The sequence below is a fragment of the Eublepharis macularius genome, chromosome 2 (genome assembly GCF_028583425.1).
Source record: "Eublepharis macularius isolate TG4126 chromosome 2, MPM_Emac_v1.0, whole genome shotgun sequence".
NCBI lineage: Eukaryota > Metazoa > Chordata > Lepidosauria > Squamata > Eublepharidae > Eublepharis > Eublepharis macularius.
The window spans coordinates 122956783-122978023 of NC_072791.1; the positions used below are offsets into that span (position 1 = coordinate 122956783).

Consider the following 21241-nt stretch of genomic DNA (forward strand, 5'->3'; position numbering starts at 1 on the left):
TGTAGGGATTATATAAAAATTAAAGACTTTTCCCTTGCACCATTTGCCTTTTTTCCTCTTTGTTTTGCTTTGGTGCAGCCCCCTTCTTTTCTACTGAATGAACATGTAGGCCTTTAAAAATAAAAGCACTGAACATTCTTAAGTATAAATGATATTCCCCACACCTTGCCACTATTGTTTGAACATTTTCATTTTATGATGTTGCTTTTTGGTGCATGCGTGCACCTGCCTCTACATGGAAGTAGGGGTTTCCATCCTCCAGGCAGAGTTGCCACGCCTGGGCTGGGAAATTCTGGGATATTTGGGGGGTGGAGCCATGGGAGTGTGGCATTTGTGAAGGGGAGGGACTTCAGTGGGGTATAATGTCATAGAGTCCATCCTACAAAGCAGCCACTTTCTCCAGGGGAACTGATTTCTATCACCTGGAGAGTAGTTGTAATTCCAGGAGATCTCCAGCCACCACCTGGAATCTGGCTACCCTACCTCCAGGTGATGGCTGGAGATCTCCCAGAATTTCATCTGATCTCCAGGCTATTGAGATCAGTTCCCCTGTGGAAAATGGCTATTTTGGAGGTGAAGTCTATGATGTTATACCTCACTGAGGTCCCTCACCTCCCCAAACTCCACCCTCCCCAGACTTGACCCCCCCAAATCTCCAGGACTTCCCCAAGCTGGAGCTAGCAACCCCAATGAATGCTTATTTCTCATCTTGAAAAATACCCGCTGCAGAAAATGTTCTCTGTCCCCTCTTTTCCCCGTTAAATAATGGGGGAAAGATAAGAACTAGATATAGTGTTAAAATGTAGTGTTTAAAAAATCCCCTGGGAAGGCCCTTGGTATGTCTAAATGTCATGTTTTCTGGCTGCTGGTCCTGGGGGTGTGCCAGCAGAGTTGCTAGAGTAGGCTTTAGCTGGAAAACTGTGAGAGGAAGGCAGATGGTATCATCCTTTTGTTTTTGCCAGAAAAAGACCAGTTCTTTGGAACCCATCATCACCCATTTTGCTGCATCTGGCCTGTGTTTTTTGCAGAGTACTGAATCTGTTCCATAGCTTCCTCCATCCCTGTAGCGTGTAGGACATCCAGAATATAGGAAATAATTTAGGATTTGTGAAGTAAAAATGGCGTATTTATTCTCATCATAGGTGTTCTCGTATCTAAATTACAAGTATGAATAAATAGAATTGCTGTCATTATATATAGGATGACATTGTCCTGAGAAAAATTATTGTATATGCACTTTATGTGGAGGTTCTGATTTATACATTAACAAGATATTAGTACATTAGAGGCTAAAATTGCATTAAGCAAAAGCCAAGCCAATAATATAACAATGGGAATTTCCATAAGACCTCTGCAAGCAACAGTAAGTAGCTTCTGAGAGGAGAAGATGGTCCTTGGGATTTTATAGATGCTTTTTGAGTATTCCAGAGGATTGAAAACCCATGCTTTGTTAAGGGAATCATCTAGAAGCCCATGGGACAAGCCTTCTCTTCTCTATTTAGCAGAGCTTGCAGCTGGATGTGGATGTATTTTGTTCCTATAACTGGACAGCTGCGACAGGGAAAGCAATATTGTTTAAGATGTTGTCCTTTGTCTCTACACCATTTAAAGGTCTCTTTGTTGACACCTGCAGAGATGCATAAGAAGAGACACAGATCTTGCCTTAGGGAGTGTGCAACTCTAATTCCGGCAAGAGCTGTTGTTGTAAGATGCTTGTGGTAGTCAGGATGGTGAAGAAAAAGATAATGCTGATGCCAGAAACACTTTGGAAACTATTGCTGTTTAATGGGCTGGGACGATGGGATCAGTTAGAGGTCCTCACACAACACAAAGTTTATTGGTTTGGGTAGATAGATTGAAGGTGGCAACTAGTGTATGATAATGTGCCAGGCAATGTGGGAGTGGAATAAGAGGAACAGCAAGGTGTGTCCTACTGCAATTGTCATCTGTCTGACTAGTTGCAGAATGTTTCATGCCAGCTGACTTCAAGCAGATTTATCACAGTTTTGCAGCACTGTGATTAAGCAATTGACATACAGTTTCCGCATCTGTAAATAATTTTATTCAACTGGGCAAACAGCAGCTCCCAGGGGAACATTTTGATTAGGACAGCAGTTCAGGAGATAGGCTAGAGGACAGGAAAACTCCCACTGGGAGTGTATAATGGAGAAAAAAGTCAAAAACACCAAAGGAAATTGCTGTTTTATTTTGTTAAACAACCAAAAATGCTGGTGTATGGGAACTACACGGTCACAATTTTCAATAAATGATTTTGAATCAATTTTTTGGGTATTTATATTAATTCAAAGTGCAACAGTGCTCAGTGCTATACAAATAATTCCTATAACATTTAATGAACAATTGTAACCCAGTCCTCAAGCACAAAGATAGATAAATCCATGAGAATTAATATTCAGGTATATTGCACAATGGCCCAAAGGTGGCCTCCAAATCCAGAAGACAACATGTGTGCTGGAGTCCAATAGATTCTGCAGCCTTCAGCTACAGGTTTTAGCCAGCAATTTTCAGTACCCGTTTCGTAAGGTATTACTTCATCAGGCAATAATGTCTATCCGGATGGTCACCATAATTCGTTTAAACACTCATGACTCCATGAAGCTATTCACAGAACAATGTCATGGACTCATCTATCTTTGTGCTTGAGGACTGGGTTACAATTGTTCATTAAATGTTATAGGAATTATTTGCATAGCACTGAGCACTGTTGCACTTTGAATTAATATAAATACCAAAAAAAATTATTCAAAATCATTTATTGAAAATTGTGACCGTGTAGTTCCGATACACCGGTGTTTTTGGTTGTTTCTACAGTATTGTTACCAGTGTGCCCTGTATTGTAGTTTTATTTTGTTAAAGCAGCTTCTGTAATGCTGAACCAAATCTGGGAAACAAATCCCTCCCACCAAAAAGTTTGTGTTTCATTTTGGTTCATATCTTCGAGCAGCAGGCAGGCATAGGGTTGCTGTTCCACCCCTTCTCACCTGGCTAGCAGGGGTGAAGGCAAGGGGCCAAGCCTCCTGGGGGTGCTCCAGGGTTGACGTAACAGCATCACTCCCAGGAGTGATTTCATTGCGCTGCCCCGGGAATGCTCCTGCGCTTTGTACCGGACCACTTTGGGCCCTAAACAGGCCCATTTTGGGCCCAAAGCGGCCCAGTGCAAAGCGAGTGCATGGCCCCTGACTTGCATGATGATGTCATTTGCCAGAAGTGATGTCATCATACAGGCCCAAGAGCACACATGTTCAAAGGGCATGCATGAAGAAGAGAAAACAGGTGAGTGCTGTGCCTCCGCCGTTCCCACGAGGATGGTCTGTTCAATCAATCAAATTTAATAAATACCCTGAAAGACTTCAATTGTAGGTGGCAATTGTAAAGAAACTTCTCTGGGAGTAAGCACAAGGAAACATGGTACCAAAGGTATTTATTGACACCGTAGAAAAAGAAAAAAGTGACCATAAAGCAGGATTGTTTTTTAATGCTGTCCTTTCCCCCTTCCCTTTAGCCAGCTAGTTTCTTGCCATGTGCATTTGCTGACCCTCGCCTTCTTCAAGGTCCATTGTTGTGTATGTGTAGCGTAGGGTAGCGTAGTGTAACTTGCTGGGTTGGTGGTTTAGAGGGGAAACTCTGTTCTGTGCAATTTTGGTGCTGTTCAGTGCAGATACAGCTGCCCCAAAGAGCCTGGAAGCCCTCACTGCAAAGAGCAGAGCCAAAACTCATGGCAACTCAGGGGGGAAATGGAGCTGATCTGAGCCAGCAACACTCCAGCCAGAAAAGAACAGTCATGGTGTATAGTTGGTTCAGAACCCCTGGACCCAAAACTGATTTTTTTCAGTGCACACCATCAGCTCCCGCTCTCCTGGTTTTCCACAAATGATGCAAAACTGAATTACTCAAGAGGGCTTTTTACTCAGATAGGAGGGCTGTTCTTTAAGGAAGTGGTCTCAAAGAGATGCATTAGTAAAGAGGAACTATAGACTTTACTGATATATACTGTCTGTTGATGTAAGTATGATCCTACTCGGTAGTTTCTATGTTGTTTAATGTACTAGGCTTAGAATTGCTATGTTTCAGCATTTCTTCAACTCTGTATTGGATTTCTGTTGGTTTTAAATCTTTGTAAATTTGCATTTATATACCTTATTACATTGTTTATTGAAATGTCTTTGAAATTGACAGTACTGATTCACACCGTTAAAAAGGCGATAAATAACATAAATAATCATGTAAATAAAATAAAAGCACAACACAGTACAACAAACTCTTTACATATGGATGGGAAAATCACAGAACCAGTCAATGGGTTAATTTCATATAAATATTTATTTACTTGTTGTCCGCCTTTCTCACTGAGATCCAAGGCGTATTACACACAGTGCAAGAAAAATACAATATAATCAACAGGTAGGACATTTACCGAGTGAGTACAATAATGTCTGGAGACAACCTCCTGGCTCACTTCAAACTACCGCACCCCCTCTCCACTCCTCACCTCTGTCTTAGGGCAGCCAGGACACCAGAAGACATTGCAGAAGACCAGGGCAGCCATGGGGAAGGCGGGGACCAGCCAAGGCAATGCCGCTACAGCAATGCTGCTACAGCTTCCACAGCCCCAAGCTGTCCCAGAAGCAGCAAGAAGAGGCCAGAGCCCGGGGCGCTGGGGAAGCCTGCTGACAACGCAGCTGCGACGAGCAGTGCAAGCAGGCCTACTCCACCCCTGGGAGGCACAATGACGCTTCAGAGGAAGCCAGGGCACTGCAGAGAGGAGCACAGCTGGAGTGCACTGTGGCCAAAGGGGGTGTGCCACAGGCTTGGCACAGGCTTGGCATCCCCGGGAGAAGCGCCATGCCATGCCTTGGCCAGCTGCAGCCCTGGCAAAGCGGGAATTAACCCCAGCCCTGTCAGGGCCAATGGGAAGGCCCCCAGGGTAGCTCACGGGCCAACCAGGGGCCAGAGCTGGGGCCAGAAGGTGTGGCCCTCCATGGCCTGATGAGCCTTGCCAGGGGGGGAGCTCATGGGGTGAGGGGAGGGAACTGCATTAGGGAGAGGGAGATATAAAAGGGCAGAAACCTCTAGCCAAGGAGGAAGAGAGGAGGAGGACTGTTCCTGAAGCAAGAAACATATGTTCCCCGGAGGTCGCTTCGATCAGCCACTAAGAACTTGCTGATGGTCCCTGGCCCCAGGGAGGTCCGCCTGGCGGCTACCAGAGCCAGGGCCTTCTCAGTTCTGGCTCCGACCTGGTGGAACTCTCTGTCTGAGGAAACTAAGGCCCGGCAGGATTTGTTATCTTTCCGCCGGGCCTGCAAGACGGAAATGTTCCACCGAGCATTTGGTGGGGGCTAGGCTGTCCTCTCGCTGGCCATACCACTGAAGACCTTCCACCACCCATGCAGGACAATGCTGCATTTTAATATTTAATATTCTACACCCGCCAATTTTAATGGTTTTTTATACGATGTTTTAATGTTTTTATAATGTTTTTACTATTTTTAATTTGTTGTCAAACCGCCCTGAGCCCGTATGACGGGGAAGGCGGTCTAAAAATGTAATTAAATAAATTAAATAAATAAATAAAATAAATAAGGGCAGCCTCCTCTGGCAAAGAGAAGGGTTTTGGGTCCGCTGCCCTATCCTCTCTCAGGCCACATCTGAGGCCAATAAAGGAGGTAGCCCTCGGGATGCAAAACGAGGCAATGACTGACTAGGCAGCCTGTGACAGACTAACTCCATGACGGACCCTGCAGACAGGCCAGGGGCACCTTGGCGGACTGTCAGGGGCATGGACCCAGTGAGGGAAAACCTCACAAATAATGAACACAGTTAGGACATTCAGTGAAACAGATACAGTAGCAGAAAATAATCAAAGTCAAGCATACAGATGACATCTTTCTGAAACAATTCATAACTAATTTACATGGCATGTTAAGCAATGTAGGAACTCCCTAGTGGCACATAACTGCATCAGCATACAGTATCCAATAGCATAGTATATAGTCTTTGTCCCTACCAAAGCATTCCTCTAAGCTATTTCTTATGACACAGCCCTATAATCTGGGTATAAAGCCCTCCTGAATAATTCAGTTTTACATAGTTTGTGGAAAACCTGGAGAGTAGGAGCTTTCCTGACCTCCTCAGATATGTCATTCCACAAGGTGGAGGCCATGATAGAAAAGCATGTGTTCAGACAACTGTTGATTTTGCCCAGCTGCAGAGTGACATCTGTAGAAGGCCCTACTTACATGAACAAAGCTGCCATGGTGGAACATAGAGGGAGAGGAAATTGCACAGATATGAGGGACCAAGTCAAATTGGTGCTTAGTCTAAACTGAATTCATTGATAGTGTAAGTGCATCTGCATTGTCAGCTTATGTGGTTTCTTGATCCCCATTTCACTGCCTGTCACATAGAGACTTGTTTACACTCAGACCTTTGGGTGCTTTCACATGGTAAAGCAAAGCCTGCCCAATAGTCTTTATATGATATACCCACAAGTCCCTTATAGCACTCTAGCCTGTCAAAAGGAAAATCCCTTGATGTGGAAGAGACAATTGTGTGTCCTGAGGGGCAGAAGAAAGCTATGATACTCTGTTCTCCCTTAAAAAATATCTAAAATTGGTAATGTTGGAGAGGGGAAGCATAAAGACTTCAAAGCAGTTGTCAAAGGATAAAAAAATTAAAATCCCCAATAAAAATTGCTTAAGCTTTGTGAAGGGAAAAAGGGAAATGCTTTCATGGAGGGCAAACAGAAAAGAGTATTCTAGGTTCAGGTTATCCTTCAACATTGTTCCCATATCAGAAAGAGATACAGTCCTGTTTGCAAAGCATGAGACAGAGAGAAATATTATAAAATGATACAGATGCACATTAGAAGTCACTGGGTAGACAAAGGGATAGACAAGTGTGTTAATGGAGGCTCAAAGCCAAATAGCATAAGAGATAGCAAGAGAGTTAGAACACAGAAGACAAGCAAGAAAAGCCATTTTGCTTATGGAACACCTTTGTTTATAGAAAATCTCTCTCATTTTTTTTCTCTATGCATTTGTCTGTATTACTTTTTATTTTATGAGTAACACGGCAACTGAGCGGAAACTGGATATGCTACAAAAAGAGAGTCTGTAAATGAAACAAAAGCATTCCAACAAGTTAAGGGCAGCAGAAGGAGAATATGCATCATACTGGCAAAGACTCTCTTGTGGGAAAATGGCTTCCAGTCATGGATTCTCCCATCTTCCTGCTGAGGAGAACGGTAGGGAAATATTAAAGAAGGGACAGACATGAGAAGCCAACACTTCATTTTCTCCAGTTTCCTGAGCCTTTAAAAGATGTGCACATATCTCTAGGCTCCCTTGATCTACGCAGTTTAAAATTTTAGTCTAAATAGGATTACTGCAGCTAGGCAGTACTGGATACTTACAACATAAGTAACGTCCTTTGCTAGGGCAGGGAGGAACCGATTTGAGGGAACTGACCACCATCTAATAAACAGGGTGTCTCGCCCTTGACAGTTCATTGTAGCCTCCTTCTGACTGACTGCCGTAAATCATATGGTAGTTCTTGATCCCCTGACAAGTATAGACTGTGAGGATTGCGTATATATGAGTTTCCTTACAGTGTGCCTGTCCTTCCTTGTCCTGATCCTGCACCCACATCTCCCATTCCAGCCCTGCAAAGATGATGCACACCCAGATTGATTACAGTTGGAGCTGATACCATCTTGCCTCTGGTGCCCTTCACAGCAGCACAATGTGCAGAAATTCAGTAGCAACAGCTTTCCCAGGCAGGAAAATAAGAAATTTACATGTGTGGAATTGGATTGTCTTGTACCTATTAGGAAATGGATTATCTTGCCAGTGTTAGAAATATGGGACAATCCACAGAAGTAAACTACACTGAGTTCACTGGGACTTCCTCCCAAGTAAGCACACATTAGACTGGAGCAGGGACAAGCCTGCTGAGGAGGAAGAGAAGAAATACACAGACACCGTGGACTGGGACAAAATGAGGCTACAGTTTCACTGACTATAGGCTTCTTGAGTCTTAGAACAGCATCAGGCTTGCCAAGTCCCTATTAGTGGCAGAGGTGGCACTTCCTGCCACTGCCTAGCTGGCCAGCCTAGGGTGGGGGGAATAGCAGTACCATCCTAATGTGCTGACACCACTCCCTATGTTCCCAGAAATGACATCAGTAAGTCACCAGGGATGCAAGGGATGCTCTGGTATTTGGACAAAACATGCTGATATCACTTCTGGGTGTTCAGGGAATGACATCAGTACATCTCTGGCAATGTAATAATGTCACTGGTGAGCCTCCAAAGCATAGACTGGGGACAATGGGTGTAGATGACAGCCTGATTGCTGATAGTGATTCCCCCAACGTACCTGTTGGGGATAACCAAGGAAAAAGAGCTAGTCCTAGGGCCAGAAATGGAGAAACCACTGTCCCTGCCTTCTACCATCCTCTGGAAATGACATCAACATACCATCTCCAAAGGTGGCTGTCATGCCCCTTCCCTCCAGAGTCCCTTAAGGGGAGCTACCTTTTAGGATCATGCAAGGCTCCCACCTCTGCACACCCTGTACTATGTCCCCAGCTAATGCTTAAATGCTAGCAGTCAGTTATGACAGTTACGCTTATTCATAGTACAGTCAAACAAACACAGAACATACACTTCGCGCTATGAGAAAGGCAAAAAATTGAAGGTCTATTAGTAGGTATACTGCCCCCCCCCGATCAGGGTGGAGGATCCCTCAGTCCCCACCTTTCACCTCCTGGCCCTGCTCACCCAACTGGTGGGAGAAGGCAGACCTGGAGCCCTGGAACACATGACGAAATGGTGCACATGTGCTCTGGAAGCCCTCTAGTGACATCACTTGCAGTTGAAATGGGAAGCAAAGGCATCTCTTTGAGGCCAAATTGCCCCCTCCATAGCTAAACTGCTCTGTGGGCCAATTTCCATCCCAAAGAGACTCCATTGCTTCCAGTTTCAATGCTTTGCACACATGTGAAATGCATGGATTGGGGAGCTGGCAACCCTACCTACAGCCAATCAGACCCAAAGATAATTTCCCCCCCTCTCCTTGATAACCAGAACCCTCTGCAGACATAGCAAAGATGAATGTCAATACAGGAATTAAAATATGAAAGCATTGGGGGTGGGGGGTGCTAGCAGACTGCTCTAAATGTCCAGCCTACCTCCAGCCCCCTTCTTTTAAGCATGCAGTGCAGACTGAAGCCTGACTGCTGGCCGTGCCCTCTCTATGATGTATACCAATGGGTATGGGCTGCAGAAAGCAATGTGAATGCCCGTTGGCTGAGCCAAAGCCGGACATGATTGCCCAGGGTCCTCTGCTCCCTCCCCCTCTCTCCACCTGGCCATAATAATTGCTCCAGCTTAAGACTGTGAGTAGGACTTGAACAGAGTTGCTTCATTTGTAAGTGTAGGATCCAAGAGTCAAAAGGGGATGAAAACTTGCCCAAGAAATCCATAGAAATCAATGGCATGCACTTCACTTTGAACCTAAATTCATACATAAACCTCTGATTGCACCTTCATTGCTTTGCAAAAACAGTTCACGGTCCTGCAAAGCTCATTGTTATCTTTACCATATTATACAAACGTATTTACCCAGTGTCCCTGTCATATTATGTGTCTACCATATTTCTTTACACAATAGGATAATAGAACATATTTGTACCAATTGATGAATCATAGAAGCTGCATCATTCTAGAGATAAATGTATGCTCATTCAGAAAATGGCATGGTAATGTGCTTTTTAAAATTACCATACTCTCCTTGCCTGCTTCATAAGAACTGTTTTCAGAATCCAAGCAGGTAGAAATGGTAAAATCTCTGTGGGTGGGCCCATGTAAAGCCAAAACTGTTGATAACTAAGCATCCTTTAACATGCATTTTGGAATGTCATTTTTACCAGTTCTAAATTACAGTGCAATCATAGGCAGTTACACCCTTTTAAGTCCGTTGGAGTCAATATGCTTAGAAGAGTGTAAATCTGCTTAGGACTGCTCTCTTAGTGTGTGGCAGCAAAATGAAAGAGTCCTGGGACATCTTAAACCCTAACAAATGCACTGGAGCATAAGCACCCATGAGTCAGAGCAGCTGTCTGATGCAGAATCTACAGGAATGTTGGGACAGGGATTTGCTTTTTTGTTCCTTGGTTAATCTCTTACTAATATTTGGTACTTTGTAATACCAAGTCAGGGAAAATAGAAGTTTGTTGAGGAAAAGAAAGGTGCAACTGAAACAGTTTCTTTCTATGGCACAGAAATGGACCAGTTGCTCATTCCATACCATAATTACTAGAAATTGGTACTAGGATTGGTACACATTTATTTGAAAACCAATATCATCCAGTTAAGTACAACATAGTTCAAAATAGTTGTGATTTGGGGGTGAACTCCCACTGATCTCATATGGATTACTTCAAAGAAAATATGGTTAGATTCAGGTGTCTGATCAGGTGTCTGAGCTGCAATCTATCTACTGTGAAGAGGCAACCAGATCCATGAGAAAGGGAGAAAAATGGGCAATTTGTTCCCCCCAAATAAACAGGAGTCTTGTGGGACCATAAAGTCTACGAAGTTTTTGTTCTAGCATCAGCTTTTGTGGACTAGAGCCCACTTAGTCAACAGCACATATAAAAGTGGGGGGAGATCTCTGAATTTTATTCATTTATATATTTACTTCATTTACAGTCTACCTTTCCTGCTGTGACAAAAGACAGATGACTCAATTAAAAAAATGCAATAAGAACAATGCACTAAGGCAACATACAACTAATAGAGAATAAAACTGGATTACAAAATTAGAGAATAATGTTTAAAAAAAGAGAGCTGAACTGCAAGATTGGTGAACAGTGCAATAAACCATGTAATATATACAAGGAATAAAGCAATGAAAGCTGACTCAGTTTCACAGACATTAAATGGCCACCTTCCTTATTAAGAAATGCCTTTCTAAACAGTTCCATTTTACATGTTCTGTGGAATGATACGAGTGTGGGAGCTTTCTTGACATGCCATCCCCCCGCCCCAGTGGAAGCCACAGCAGACAATGCTCAGCTGTCAATCTTATCCCTTTGCAAGGTGGCATCTTCAAAAGGCTTTGCTCAGAAACAATCTTAGTCCCTATTATAAAAATGCCCTCCTGAATCGCAGCTGACATTAGGCTATTGGGTTCAGTGGAACTTGTTTCCCTCAAGGCACGCTTAGGATTACACAACTATAGCTGAAAATTTTGCCTGAAGTTAGTGAGATTAAACTTCCAGTTGAATGTTTAGGGTACCAGTCCTATCTGATTAAATGTAAAATAGAGTAACTTTGTTTTAGGGTGACTTCTTATTTATTACCTTTACACCCCATCTTCTATCATGGAAGTCAACACAGTGTATACAGGTTGCCAGAAGGTCTCAAATACAGGCAGTGACTTGAGCAGACCCAAACTTGCCTAACCTTCGCCAAATTCGCTGTGTTTTCTGATTGTATCTTGAGTTGAAGGCAGTTAGCTATCTAAACTATCACATCATTTTGCCCTTCCTTGAAGGAGCTCAGGGCAATGTTTGGTTCTTTCCCTCTTCCCTAAGTACATAATAGGAAAGCGTTCCTGTACCTTTAAAAATTTGTGTGGAAAAGGAAATTTTGGTAAATGTGGTGCCAAGGGGAGAGAAGCTGCACTCACTCAAGCTTTCTCTTCTGCATGGCAACTATTAAAAGGAACTTTCTATTAGCAAATGAGTTGACTTGCTTGACTCAGTAGTGGTCCCGTCATAAAATCATATCATTGACTGAGTCCCAAAGATCCTCTGCAAACAAAAATTGCTTGCATTAAAGCACTTCAGCAAGAACAAAGCAGAAACATTTACTGAGTCACAGCTGAACAAAAATAAAAAGGAGCCTAGTGGCTCTATTTTATTTCACCGTAAATATATGTGGATTACAGCCTTGGGGGCTCCAATCCACGAAATTTTATACTGGAATACATTTTTATTAGTATATAAGGCGACACAAGATTCCCATTAGATTTTTGTAGAGAAAATAAACATGAATACCCCTCTGTAACTGTCATGCAAGGCCAGTATAATACTATGTGTGCTGGCATAGCAGAATTGGAGATCAAGCTGCAGATAACATAAAGGGTTTTTTTTTTTTTGCTTATTTCTATGCTTTTTTTCTGTATAAAGCGAGGTAGCATGCAGGTATTGATATATTGGTCCACCAGCACCATGGATATTTATGTCATTCTTGCTTGGCACAATTACTTTTAAAGGCTGCGGCTTTCAGATTTCAAACTGTCTAGAGAACAGTTTGGCTTTGATTAATTTGCACTTATCTTTTTTGAAAAGCAACCACATAACATCCTGCAGAGGCGCTTGATGGAAACAAACATGTCAAGGTTACGCCACAACCGTGGGTCATGCTCTCAGAAGAATGACCTTTCAGCACAGGCAAATAAACTGAATCAAATGAAGCTGGATGGTCCCAAGAAAACAGAACAAGAAGACTTCATCATGGTATGCTGCCAGGTATGCTTTTTTGGCCTTCATCTGACACTGTCATTGGGTTTTCATTACAATGTGAGTGCTGATCTCTCTTGCCTAACTGGCAGGAATTTTAGGACAATCTTTCCAGAGGTTTTTTTTCCCCAGTTACAATTTTTATTTTATTGTGAAAATAAATTTGCCATGTATGGGCTGCTGTTGATTTTGCCCATGTGCAGCCTGGCACCTGCAGAAGAACCTGTTCAGATGAGCGAAGCTGCCATAAAGGAACATCGGGAGGGAGGCGGTCCTGTAGGTATGCCAGACCAAGGCCATGAAGAGCTTTGTATGTAATAAACAATACCTTGAATTGAGCACAGTAACTGATGCGTAGCCAATGGAGCAACTGTAGGATGGGAGTGATGTTTATGCTTCTGCTCACTCCTGATAACAGTTGAGCTGCAGAATTTTGGACTAATTGGAGCCTCCTAGTTAACTTAGATGGGAGACCTATGTATAGTGCATTACAATAGTCAAGCCTTGATGTTACCATAGCATGGATCCAAGTGGCCAGGTTGGCTGTGTCAAGATAAGAAGCTATCTTCCAGGCTAGAGAGAGGTTGTAGAAAGCATTTTTTGTCATTGCCTTAACTTGTTTTTCTAGTAATAACACTGGATCCAGTATAACTCCTAGGCTCTTAATTGAGTCTGCAAGGGTCAGACGAACTCCATTGACAGTGGGGAGTACAATATCCTTCAAAATCTCTGCCTTCCCAACAAGCATCACTTCAGTCTTGTCTGGGTTCAATTTCAATTTGTTATTTTTCAACCATTTCACTACAGCTGTCAGGCAGTGATCTCAGATTTCTGCATACTGATGACATCCAACTCTATAGCTGCGAATGAGTTCTCCTAAAGGCTTTATGTAGAGGTTGAATAACACTGTTTATTGCCGTGTGTGTTTTTCTGGGTAGCAGCCTACATCCTGAACCTTGTTGAGCCTTCTTGTTGAGAAAGGATAATGGGTGTGGCTAGAAAATGGTTGCCATGGGGATAGAACCAATCACAGAATGTTCAGGAGTTCCAAGTCCTTCTATGGTAGAGGCAGCTGTTTCTAAATAAGCACTCCCAGCAGAGCAGATATAAAGGCAATGCTGTCTGGGCTCTTCTGAATCACCATATGCATTGAGGAAACAGAGGAAAGGCTTCTGTTTTGGCTGGTTTCTAGGACTGGTTTAAATACCTGTCAAGCCATAATTTATGGCTCACAGACATTTGATCTTGTGGGAACAAGCAATGCAGGCCAAACAGACATGTACGGTAAGGTATACCAACCAATAAGCCAGGAGCTAGTTCACAGTTTAATTTTTCCTACATGTGATGCAATCTGATTTCTGGCTGTCTCTGGAAGCACATTCAAATGGAGAACCTGGAGTGAGATTTGGCCTTCCACAAATAGGGAACAGTGTTCTGGTGGTAAAGCTGCTGCACCAGATTTTTTTGCACCATGACCGTGGGACTCCTTTCCTGCAGGCTGTACTCATTCCCATGGATGCTTGGTTCAGACCCCATATTCTCATCAAGTTGTATTCCAGTCATGAGGAGAATTTTGCCTATGTGAACCAGTCCTAGGCTAGTAAGGTTAGAAGTAAAGTCTCTGAAAATACAAAAATCATATTCTTGTTGCTGGTGAATGTATTACGTAGCTGTTTGGCTGGTAAGCTACAGGAAGCACTGGTGGTACCTTGAAACACCTGCCTTCCAGTGATTAGAAACAGGGTTCAAGACATTTTATGAGGAAGCAACTGCTTTCTGTTCATGAATACATGTCAAAACAAAGTGCATGTTCACTTTCTGTTAATTCTTTCAACTTCTCGATTTACCTCTACAGTGTGCTGGGAAGGAACTCCAAGTAGCAATTGATACTGGATGTCAGCGCAATATCATATCATCTGCATGTTTGGAGCGACTAGGGTAAGTAGCAATATTAGAAGGTTGCCACTGATGACGACATCATCATCATCATCATCATCATCATCATCATCACCATCACCATCACCACCATCACCATCATCATCACAACAACAACAACAACAACAACAACAACAACAACAACAACAACAACAACAACAACAACAACAACATTCAATTTATACCCTTCAGGGCAACTTAACACCCACTCAGAGTGGTTTACAAAGTATGCTATTATTATCCAAACAATAAACACCCTGTGAGGTGGGTGGGGCTGAGAGAGCTCCAGAGAGCTGTGACTGACCCAAGGTCACCCAGCTTGCTTCAAGCAGAGTAGTGGGGAATCAAACCTGGTTCTCCAGATTAGAGTCTCACCGCTCTTAACCACTACACCAAACTGGCTCTCGCCACAACACCAAACTGGCTAGAAATGCTGATGTTTCCCTAAAAGGCTTGTTGGTCAGGGAGCTAAACTTAAATTATTCAGTGGTTATTCAGTGGTTGCTTCTGAGAACAAAATCTGGGCTTTAGATTCAGCTCTCAGCTGAAAACTTACTGCAAGAAAAGGGCTATGGAATAAATAATAAACTTCTTGGTGACTATAGTCCTACAGATTCATTCTCACTGTTTAATTTGAACCCAAGGGCAGGGTGGTCTTTGCTAGTACTGTGGCATCTTTCCTCGCTCTTTTTTGGGAACCTTGGAGACAGAGGATCATTTCCAAAAGAGCTGAATGAGAGATGTGCCATTCTAATGCCATGCAAATATGCTTCGTTAGTTCCCCTGTCGCCTCTTGTCAAGGGTTTGCAGGTTTTTGAAATAATTAAAAAACATATACCAGGAGTAAAAGATGGTTGAATGACTACATTACAAACACAAATCACTCTTTCAATCTTTCCTCAACATTCTGCAACAGATAAATAAGGAAAAAAGCCTCTGTGTAGCTTTATTTTAATATCGTTTTGGTTTGAAATACCTGATGTCTGAAAGGAATACTGTGAAGCCTTACAAAAAGGGTCCTGCTGCATGATCATTTATCACGTTCTAACCTTGGATTTGATGGCTTCTCTGAAATCTGTTGGGAGTGTGTTCAGTCTGGAAACATGGCAGTGACAGGATCACTCATCACTTCACTATGGATATACAATCAGTCACAGATCCAGAGGAGTTAGCCGTGTTAGTCTGTAGTAGCAAAATAGAAAAGAGTCCAGTATCACCTTTAAGACTAACCAACTTTACTGTAGCATAAGCTTTCAAGAACCACAGTTCTCTTCGTCAGATCTGATGCTCTACCACATACTACTTGAGTAAATGCCAGCTTCTTGTAGAAATCTATGACTTATTTATACAGTATTTTAGCTTTCAGTGACTGAGAGAGCTGTGCCTGCTGATGATCAAATCACTGCTGAGAAATTTATATGCTTGTTTCACAGGCAAGTCATAATTATGCATTTGGGAGTTTATGCTACAAAGTATTCTGCACTCCTGCATAGAAGCCCGTAAGCACATTTCTGGCTGCCAGGCCTTTGATAGCTCAGTGACTGGCAGAAACTTTACAGGCCATGTTTTACAGGCTGCCAAGGAGAGATGCACCTGTTGAATTTCTACCTGTTTCACAGATAAAAAAGCTAACTCAGAAAAAGACAGAGTTCATATTCAGGAGTTTACACAAACATGTGCCATCTTTTCAACTGGACAATATAGCTGCTGTTTTACTATTTTTCTTAAACTACTTCCTTGTTCTTCCAAAGCTCAGGATGGCATGAAAGCAGCAGCTTGAAGTACTGGTGGTGACAGGAAAGGATGTTTCGGCAGTGAAAGCTTTGCCTGATGATTGCTTTACTTCAAGTTGTTATTAAAGACAAGTGGCTTTTAAAGGGCCAGTCAGACCAATTTTCCACTGGTCAGTTGGCAATCCTAGCTGAAAGGATTCTAGTTGTGATTGCACTTCTGTGTGATTCAGTTTTGAGCAATGGGCAAGCATGCAAATTGCTAGAACCAACAACCCTCTCTTGTTTTTGTGACCATCGTAGAAGTGTTCCCTGTGCTTCAAATTATCTTAGAAGGAGGCTACAATAGGGACCTTCCTGGGTACAGAGATTATGCATGCATGCATGCACGCATGCATGCATGCACGCATGCATGCATGCATGCATGCATGCATGTATGTATGGTGGCAGGTGGGGGGTCCCTGTGATTGAAGAGCTATTTAGTTACTTTGAGTCTTTTCTGTACTTCTCTGGTATATTTAGTTGAATTTGTTTTTTGGAGTATCTCTCATAAACTATTTTTCTTGTCCCAGGTCGTTGATAAATCAATTACTAGGAAGAGAGTTATTCTCTTTCTAAGCTGACCCGTGGTACTGTGCCTTTAACAGTCATGGGACCGGCAGCCATTGGCACGTGATGACATTTAGCTCCAGGTTGTGAAAAATTTTACCAGCTAATTTCTGTAATTCAATCTGCTGTGAGCCCAAGAGCAATTGGCAAACTCTTTGGAAAGTGGCATTCTTTAGTGTGCTGTTGACTAAAATTAGATTGTTAAAACTCATATTGTTGGGTATAAAGGTAACGATTGACATCTTTGCTAATTATTTATACTGGTTAGCTTCTATTTCTTTGTTCTCGGTATCAGAGTGTCTTATTTTCTCAGTCACTGTTTAGCCAAAGGCAGTAAGAAAGAGATGACTGATGAGATAAAAGATTGTTTTTTTAAACTCTTCACAATTCCAGAGTTTGTTGTCAATTTCAGGGCTCATCCCTGGAACATATGCAGCATGAAAGATGAACCTCAGAGCCTAGAGCACATTCCTGTTACTACTGAGTAACTACCATGACTATACAAATCTGGGTCTATGCGAGGATTTCCATGTTCAGAGGGTGCTATTTGCAGGCAGACTTGAGCCCTATTGCCTCTCAGTTTAGAAATTAATTAAAAACCTTTAGATTCAAGCTGTATGATCTTGTGTCAGGGAAATGAGAGCATGTATTTCTTGGGGAGGAAGGCCGGAAAGAGAGAGAACACTGAGTCTAGGACTAGCCATATGGTGATCAATCATTTAGCCATGTATCTTAGCCAGAAGTACTGTCTACCCACTAGCCATGTGAAGCAAGCTTCTAAGCCAATAGTAAGAAATATTTAGATTACCCAGCAGAGATGTTCCTTGATAATGGGATGGCACAATGGCCGATTCCACACGGCTTACCTGAAACCGGGACGTTGCAGAACATGCCGGCAAAACCGTGAAAGATCGCGTTTTCTCGCGCGACAATGACTCCATATTAGTTTTTGGCTTCTTTGGGAGAAGGAGAAATCTGGAAAATGTCAGAAATTCAACAAACAGTAAAATGGGAAATTTCAAAATGTGCTTCTTTTGCCTTCTTTGACATTGAGTACTTCTGCACTAGCTTTGTTCTACAGTATCAAATCTCATTCATTCCTGAAAGTGCACATTCTCCTAAACTGTTGCCATTCCTTTTCCTCCAGTGATTTAAATTGCTAGTTGTAGCCGTTGTTGAGTTGTTTCTGCAAATATAGCCTAAGCTTTTCACTTGTTAAGTGGGCTGGTTCAGTTGTCTCAACTAGGTAGCATGTGTGTAGATTGTGGTAAGCTTAGTGATGTGTAACCTGTCTCTCTCCATTTTCTGGCTGCCCTGCCCCCAGCACCAGTTATTCTAGAATGAGAATGTCTTGTTCTCTTTGGAGGAAGAACAGGATTAAAACTATTGTTATGTGCACCTGCACCTATGTGCATCCTGCACCTATGATGGTCTGCTTAGAATCTTTGTTTAAAAGGTAGACTGTAAATGAAGTAATGAATAAATAAGGCCCTTCATTCAGCTCAAAGCACTACCCGTCTACTCCTCTCTGTCTCTTCAGGAGTCTACTGCAGGGTCTCCTCCAAGCCCTGATGAGTGCTTATACAAGGTTAATCCTAAACAATTAGGATTAACCCACAAAGGTAATGCCACTTTTAATTGTAGGCATTCTGCTCTATATACCTGCTATGTACCCTTAAAGATTTGCCTCAATTGGGCATGCACACAATCAGTTCAATACAATGGAGACAGTTATCCACAAATGTTCCTTTTGTGGATCATGAGAGTAAGTTTTGCTTCAGATACTGTATTTTTATATTTCAATAAAGCGTGACGTTTCATTTACACCATAAGCAAAGTGTTGGGCCAGACCATTATTTGGTTTGGAACTCCATTTATGCTATTCTTAGGTCCTTAGAAGAGGAGCCAAAAATACAGTAAATAATTTATTTAGAATGTTTAAACTTAATCTTATCAGCAAAGATCCACATAGCAAGTTAAAAGTGCAATGAAGAACACAGTAAAATAAAATATACAGACCCACATTAAAGCCTAATCATCCAGCAATTCATAAGAGATTAAAATAAATTATATAGCAGCATCCAATCACCAACAGTAATAAATATGGATGTGAGAGGCAGAATCAGCTGGCCAAAGAAAAATAATTGCAATGCCGTTTGTGTGCTAAAAGGTGTTGTAGACATTATTAAGTTGATCAGAATATTGAAAGGTTACACAAATATAGAGGAGTGCTGTGCATCTTAGCTACTAGAATCTGGAATACACTGTGCAACGTTTAATTCAAGGCAGAAATTGGAAAGCGAAAGGAAGCAAGAGTGAGAAAACTGGGGAGGAGTCTTTTTTCTTTTTGCTAACCACTCTAACGCTTTTAACAGGCAGGAAAATGGATCCTTCAAAGAAGCCGGCATCAAAGTTCCCTTAGTATCACTGCATAGGTCATGAATCAGTCATGGATGACTCATCTTGCAAAAGCGAACTGTAGAAAAATCCTTAGAAGGGGCATAAATAAATGTCAATTCCTGTGGGAAAAGGAAAAGCTTCTTGCTTTCAGACAGATTTCTGAAATTGTTATTCAGTACAGCTGTGTAGCTAAGACACCGTGGAGAGAAAGGAGGGGAAGTATAGCAAATGTCAGAGAATTGTAAAGTATTTTGCTTTAATCTGTGGATTGTCATAGATGTCCCAACTCCTGTGTAGGTCCCAAATGAAGGATTGTATAAGGAATGTATACTGGCTTGCAGTATAGAATGTAAGGTTTGAAGCGTTGTAAAAAAAAGAGGTGGGGTCTGGGGGAGCTCAGTGGTACCTGGTGTGGGCTTTCGGGAACCACAGATCTCTTTGTCAGATGCATCTGGCAGGGAGAGCTGTGGTTATCGAAGGCCCATACTGCATTGGAATTGGATGATCTAGCTGTTTGGCTTCTACAAACTAACAGGGCAAACTCCTTTGAAGCCAACTGATACACACACTAAAAGGAGATGTTTACATATACTAGCAAAGGAATGTTTTGATTGCACCCTCCCCCTTCCTCCCCCTAATTGCCTCTTCTCTCTCCTGCTCTTCTGTGTTTGACCAGTCTCTGTATCAGGCATCTGACGAAGAGAACTTGATTCTCGAAAGCTTATGCTAAAATAAAATTGGTTAGTCTTAAAGGTGCTACTGGACTCTTGTTGATTTTGCTACCACAGACTAACATGGCTAACTTCTCTGCATCTGTAAAAAAAAGAATAAGATGACATTTACATGGTCCATGTTGCAAACAATTAATTTGAAAAAAAAAAGATTTTTTGCACTTGTAAACTTTCTATTCTCTTGCCTAAGTATATGTCTAGGATAGAGCTTTATTTAAAGGTTTTGTAGATGGAAGTCCTGCTGGCATAGTTCTTTTCATCCTGGCATGACAGATGGTACTTACTGCCATTCGAGCATCAAAGCTGAAGGTAAAACCACTTCCTATAAAGCAACAACAGGCAGTAGGTCGCCAGAATTCACACTTCACCTTGTAATGTTCATCATCGGTCCTGTCGATGGGCATAGATTGAAGTCCCTCCAGTGCATAAAAGCTGAAGAGTCCACCTCTGCTCTCCCATGCATACTCAATAAAAGTTGGGGCATGCATGCCTCACCCCAGGTGTCAGGGCAAGGACAATTCATTCCATATTAGGAACTACCCAAGGCAGTGTGGATATTTTGGGAGCAGCAGGAAACTAGATGTCTGGCCCTGCCTTCATCCCCAAGAGGCTGCTCTCACCCATCTGGCAAGGGGAGGAGGGAGGCATATGAGTACCTCTAATGAGGCTGGCCGGGTCTTGGTGATCTGGGAGGGGGGTGGGAATTTCCCCATAAGCAAGGGCAGGGCTGTTGCAGCCAGGGAGTGTCCTGATGATGCCTCTTGCTGTAGTGAGCTGGGGGCTGGCTCTGGGCATAGGCCATTACAGGGAGTTCAGGCAGCCAAGAAGGAGGTGGCTGGCTGGCTGGTCTCTGACAACTGCCAGCCAGGAGGAGAGCCAAAAGAGGGGTAAATGAGGGAGAGACTGAAACTCTTCCCTCAAGCTTGCTGGGCCTGCACTGAGGCTGCCTCTCCTAGGGGAGTAGAACTCTGAAAGGCACTGCAGCAGCAGAGCGGGACCCCCCTCTGGCTCATCACGCCCTCACAAGAGGTCAGTTAGCTTACACAAACTCCATCTTAGCATGTCAGTTAGCTAACACAAGGCTGACACCTGGGGTGAGAGTTCAAAGAAATCTGTAGAGCCCAGGACCTTTCTGTAGTAATGGTTCTGGTTTCTGTGTAAAGCATATCAAGAAGCAGGAAGTAGGTCAGGAATTGAAAGTGGCTCTCTCCACAAATGCAACTTGACAGAGCAAGAGAACATTGTGTATTAGCAAAAGATGAAAGGCTTGCCAGGTTCTAATATCT

At 42.7% G+C, this 21241-nt stretch overlaps 1 protein-coding gene across 1 annotated transcript in view; it reads left to right on the plus strand.

Moving 5' to 3' along the window:
• NRIP3 (nuclear receptor interacting protein 3) overlaps positions 1-21241 on the plus strand; it is a 63501-nt gene that overhangs the window by 7458 nt on the left and 34802 nt on the right. The window contains exons 2-3 of the mRNA XM_054969989.1: positions 12380-12559; positions 14406-14488. Coding sequence (XP_054825964.1) covers positions 12380-12559; positions 14406-14488 — 263 coding nt within the window. The remainder of the gene's footprint in view (positions 1-12379; positions 12560-14405; positions 14489-21241) is intronic.